At 33.1% G+C, this 6,132-nt stretch overlaps 1 protein-coding gene across 1 annotated transcript in view; it reads left to right on the top strand.

The window, feature by feature from the left end:
• Positions 1-6,132, top strand: part of LOC117124681 (probable hydrolase PNKD) — a 14,952-nt gene that overhangs the window by 4,107 nt on the left and 4,713 nt on the right. The window contains exons 5-6 of the mRNA XM_033271012.1: positions 193-279; positions 2,101-2,168. Of these exons, the coding sequence (XP_033126903.1) occupies positions 193-279; positions 2,101-2,168 (155 nt within the window). The remainder of the gene's footprint in view (positions 1-192; positions 280-2,100; positions 2,169-6,132) is intronic.

Raw genomic sequence — 6,132 nt, 5'->3', positions numbered from 1 at the left:
TTATCTTCATAGTCACACCCACTATCAAAATACAAAATGTAACATTTGATTTAGTGTTATTTTCTCTTTATTAACTCCTAAATATATAACTTTTTAATATTATATAATACTATTTATATTTATATAATACTTATATATTCATATTAACTTCTAAATATACTTCAGCCAATGCTTCAGTACTATTTTTTATAGGTCGTATGTTTGAGTGTTCAGCCTCAACAATGCTTCGATCTCTAGATATAGTTAGTCAGCTTTCAGATGATACTCTGATGTGGCCAGGTAATAAAACTATTGTGTTACACATTAAAACTGAATATGTACATAAAATGTTTTATTTTAATTGCTATTTTATTACTAATTCCATTTTCCTTTTACCTTTGTAATTTAGGATTAAATTTAAATCTATTGACATACTTTGAGTACTTTAATTCTGTGTTTGTAAGTGTAACAATCGTTTTTTCTTGAAAGGTGTACTGTCTGCCAGAGAAATTGGGAAAAACCTCACAAACTTAACAGTACCATAAAGGAACATAGAGATAAACAATTTGACATACCTAGACTAATAGCCATCCAATAGCCTGTATACAGCCTACGTAGGCCTAGTTAGTTTTTGAATTAACAGGTTGGAGCCCCAAACTGCTAAATACATAAAAAAGGAAGTGCTTTGGGATTTATGAATGGTTAGGCAAAAAAAAAAAAGTTCCGGAAGCTTGGAGGTTAAAATCCTCAACAAGGATAATACGGTTCAGTGATGCCTGTAGGCTATTTAGAAACATAATTGATGCTAGTATCTTTTTATCATGAAGTTCGTCTGGAGAATTAAATCTATAACCAAATGCAACAACAAGCCTACAGGCAACAACATGAAAGTTCAGGACACAAACTTAGATTTTTATCAACGTGGACATTCATGATTCTTGTGTTACCGTGAAGCTGATGGTATAGCAATCAATACCCCACCTTCATAACAATTACGATTTTGCCTAAACAGTATGATGAGTCAAACAGTCAAACATAGAATTGTTTTACCAAATCTTTTTTCAAGGCCATAATATCAGGCATAAAGTTAGAGTAGACAGAACCAAGTTAACCGTAACAAAATAATCATACATACAAAATGTGTATAAAGCCGGCGACAACCACTGTACAACAAATCTTAACTCTGCTTTCTGTGAGCGCCAGATGACGCGACACCTTCTGCCGGTTGGTTTCTATCATGTTTCAATCTTAAAGGATCATCGTTAAAAAAGATCTGTTACGCATGCACCGTGTCATTGCGTTCTACATAGAATTGCATCAGTTGGCAACTGTCGAAGCGCAGCAAGTGCCCGTAGAATAACCTTGTTTTCAAATATTTGTAAGACTGACAGTTATGATATTAAAATTAAAACATGAAATGCAAAAAGATGAGTGAGATGCTACAGAAGACGCCCTTTGTGTGTTATTCAAGCACAGCGTTGAGGTATCCTGCTCCAGCTCTAGTTTACTTATAAATACATTTATTTAGCTTGTTTGCATTAGTTTTTAAAGCTTTTTTACAACAAAAATTATTTTAAAATTCTAGGACAAGTATCTTAGACACAAAGTAGCAGATTCACTCCAATATACAAATTTTAATAATTGAGAAATATCTCAACCATTTTTTATTTTATATAAATGTTAAATCTTTGTTAATGGTTATATCCATGTTTGTTTTTAAAATCAGTAATTTTTTTAATTACACAAAACCTTTGATGTGGTTATATTTCTGACATATTCCTGGAATTGTATCCTAGAGGTACCAGTACAACAATATTTTGTTGACCTACACAGTAAAAAGATGATGGAAAGTAGAACAATATATTTTTATTTTTCTGAGTCCAGAACAACTGGTTTAGGAACCATATATGGTTCCTAAACCAGTTGGTCTGTACTCTGAAAAATCAGATACCTGCATCAGTTTTGATTGACCTATGTTGACCGTTGTGGACTGTAAAGAGCAAAAACGATGATTATACAATACTCAAAGATTCAAAGATGTTTATGATGTTTTCTATAAAAATGCTGGTCTTACTATATTACTGAATTGTCTTTTTATCTTATTCTCTCTTTTTATGATAGGTCATGAGTATGCACAAAATAATTTGACTTTTGTACAGCACATTGAGCCAGATAACGAAAAGGTTAAGGTAAGTGACGACAAATTTGCATAATTCTAATTTTATCCATCAGTCACAATTTCAAATTTGGTTTTTTCTTTGGCTTGTGAACTGCCACCGAAGTTTAATAAACATTAAAGTTGTTAATGTTTTCACTAAGTACCATCCATTTAAGTAATACATTTTTATAGTACCCCCATCGGACAGGTCAAGCCGCCCCCATCTAGAGCTCGTTGGGCAGTCGGACAAAAAAAAAATAGGCCTAATGAAATGAAATGCGTGTTTATTGAGTTAATAATAATAACAATATGTCGTTCTTATATAGCGCTTAATGCCTTAACAAAGCCTCTAAGCGCTTCACATTACTACCCCGGTCATTGGATCAAACACATATGGAACACATTGAACACCAAATTAAATTATTAAGTTAAATTATATTATTATTCCATATTGCGGCTATTAATCAGCGCAGTTGTGTTGGAACCTACCAGGTACCCACTTGTACTCCTGGGTGGAGAGAGGCAACTGTAGATAAAGTGCCTTGCCCAAGGACACAAGTGATTTGCACAGTGAGAGTTTCAAACCCCCGACCTCAAGGTTGGGAGTCCAAGCCACAACCGATGCGCCAACCGCTTCTTGGGTTTTAGAGTATAGTAATAATTGTATTTTATCAACTTTACATTTAAAACATATTTTTCAAGTCTGAGAGTACCATTTCCGGCCATCCAGAGGTCCCTATTTTTTGTTTAAATCTCATTAGGGACTGGCTCAGTCAGAAGGCACTCAGATGGCTACTGCCATTGAGTTTATGGATTTTTGTAGGAAAACTGGCTATTTTTCAATTCATGACTCATATGAAGTTGTTAATTGATTCTCTTAGATGATCGATTCAGAGATTTATTTGATTTTTTTTTAGATTTGTTCTGTTTTTTTGTCTCTGGTAGTATGAGCATTTTTTATTAATTAAAAAACTATAACAAACTCATTGTTGAAGTTGATTCCTGTACCATTCACTTTGTGGCCATTGCTTGTGGCAAATATGGAAATGTTGAATTGGAGAACATCATAATAACTTGCACACAACATGACTCCATAAAATACCATCAATCATTCTTTAGATCACAGTTGGGGTATGCATATAAACTTGAATTTGGGGACAGTGATTGCTGTTTACTTAAAACATCTGAAAAAGTGTTTAGGAATAATAAAGTAGTATTGATTGATTGATTGACTTTATTAGGAATTCGTACAGTACAATGCAATACAACAACATGATAAAACAGCATTCCGAGGGTAACACAAGCAAGTTAAAACTTATTTCCATTGTGTTTCTCACACAAAACACTTGGCAAAACAATAAAAATAATTTTCATCAACATGATAAAATTCTAAGAAAATGGTCTTACCGGTATATAAATTATTAATCATTTAAAATACTATTTAACCAAGGCATTTCAACAACAGGACACGCATCTCCGTTCGCGAACATAGTGCATGCATACATTCCTTGATATTTACTGTGGCATCGACAATCCGATGCTAGTTGCAATTATAGCTCTCAATTGTTAGTTAATTTATTATAAATTAATGTTGAAATAACGAAAATAATTTCAGTCTAATGTTAGTGCAAAATATCATTGGGCCTTTGTAATCACTGCACGACAGGGGATTATCATGGAATCTAACACATATCACACACTGATGGGTAATTATGGTTTGGTTTCTATGGTTTTTGTGATAATCAGCTTGTAGGGGCGCGTGGCACATAGAATGTCCATTCCAGAGTTATAACCTTCGATATCCCGAGCTATGCGTACTGTTGTTAAATTGCTTTAATTTAACAGAGTACTTATATATCAGAGCATTTCTTTATGGGAAATTTAACATGTAAACATAAGTAAGAGCAAAACAAGCTAAACTATAAGAAAGAATGGAAGATAACATACAGAATATTGTGGAATAAGGATGTTCTTTGTTACAGCGGTTTTTGATTCCATATGTACTGTACCAGTAATATTAGATTTTATGTTATTATAATAGTTTGCTCAGGTGCTCGGTCTGTTATAATTATTGATATCAAATATCTTGTTGACAATGAAATTATCATGAATTATCATAACCGGTATACAGCTTCTTGTGTGTACAAAAGATTTGATGAGGTTTCGTATAATGAGAAATTGTAGCTTTGTACTGTTCAAACAAAGGATCTAATGTTTATAAAATTGAAGAGAAACTGTAACTTACTTACAGAGAGTATGAGCTTACGTACTTGTTTATATATAGTGTAAAGTGTATATAAAAAGGATTTCATGTTCTTAAAACTATGATTATAGAGTGTATGTAAAAGGATTTTTTGTTAAATACTGTATTAAGATTCTCACTTTGTTCTAACTTGTTACGTGGAGAAGATTTAATGTTTACGTAATGAAAGATTCTAACTTGAATGGCAGAATACATTGTATGTACAAAGGATTTAATGTTTACATAATGAATGAAATTCTACGTTGATGACTGATATGAAAGCAAGTGGCTTTTTGAAAAGATTTTAATATGAAAGTCAATAATTAACATATTATATTTATTATTTATTTATTTAAGCTTTCTTTAACCAGGGGGTATCCATTCAGTGACTAGCACTGCTTTTCAAGGAAGCCCTGGTACATACAGTGAATATATCCGAAAAAAAAAAAAAAAAATTTTTACAATCATGAAATTCAAAAGTAAATCAAAAACAACAAGATCGTCTAAAACTGAAAAGAAAGCAGACAAATGAAAACTACTGTACCAAACCAAAATAAAAAAAGGTACAGTCTTACTAAATACAGATAAAGGGGGCATTAATCGCTAGTCACCCATTCAGGTAAGAATCCTTTGATTCTCTTTTCTTTGATTGGTGCATGTTTGTTACATACATCAAGAAACATATTTTTCCAGAAGGACCATGCATTATTGACATCTGTAAATTTGGTGATTTCATTCCAGTGTTTTTCGTTTATAGTTTTAAGAATTCAGCATTATTAAAGTGCTTAAAAGAGCGAGATCTGATAACTCTAGGTGGGAGTTTAAACTGCTTACATTTCCGAACAACATAAATAAGTGAATGATCACTCAATCCAAGGCTATGGACACCAGAGTTAATAATGGTTTCAGGATGTGAAACAAATGCAAGATCAATAATAGTTTTGGTTTTATTAGTAATCCTAGTATAATCATTAATTAGTTGTTTAAAATTGCAATGTTTAGCAAAATCATTAATCTTCTTAGAATTATTAGCTTTTGAGATGTCAAGATTAAAATCACCAATAACAATTAATTGCTGTGGAGCAGCCAATTCATATTCTTGACAGCAATTTGACCTCTGAAAGGTCATTGTTTGTCAAAAAACGAGTGCCTAAGATGACTGAAAAGCGGAGTTTCCTTCTTTCGTTCTGCCGGGTAAAATCAATTACTTTATCAATTACGTTTGTAGACTAACCTACTCGTACCAACGTCCGCATGTCGCACAAGCCTTATCCTACTCTAGGCCTAGACTAGCTAGGATGGTATAGGCCTAGCCTTGAAGACGAAGGTCCTAATGAAAAACAACGTCGCTCTTTGATAGCTAACATTGTCTATTTAACATCACAATAATTCATTATTAGACCTGTAGTTGTTTTTTGAATTGTACTCCACAAATCTCAGCCAATACCTCACACAACTGGCTAACGTCTCTATCTATTGTCGTGACGTCATGGCTCGCTGGCTCACACTTGTGATATGTCTCGCACTTGTGATCAAATAACACGCTGGCTCGCACTTTGGCAACACACTTTGGCAGTCAACTCGCCCCTAGAAAACCCGCCCTTGGAAACTTGCCCCATAAAAAAGTGTACACTTCCTAGACCATGCAGTCTTCAAAATAAAAATTGTAACCTTTGGTAATCAACTACATTTTCCACATACATAGAAATTTTTGAAACTTTATTAAAAAAAACCTAAACCACACTATAGACAC

This window comes from Anneissia japonica, unplaced genomic scaffold (assembly GCF_011630105.1).
Source record: "Anneissia japonica isolate Jap-2015-1 unplaced genomic scaffold, ASM1163010v1 scaffold284709_len978187_cov192, whole genome shotgun sequence".
In the NCBI taxonomy this organism is placed as follows: Eukaryota; Metazoa; Echinodermata; class Crinoidea; order Comatulida; family Comatulidae; genus Anneissia; species Anneissia japonica.
The sequence above is the reverse complement of the archived record's forward strand: the minus strand, read 5'-3'. Positions and strand labels throughout refer to the sequence as shown.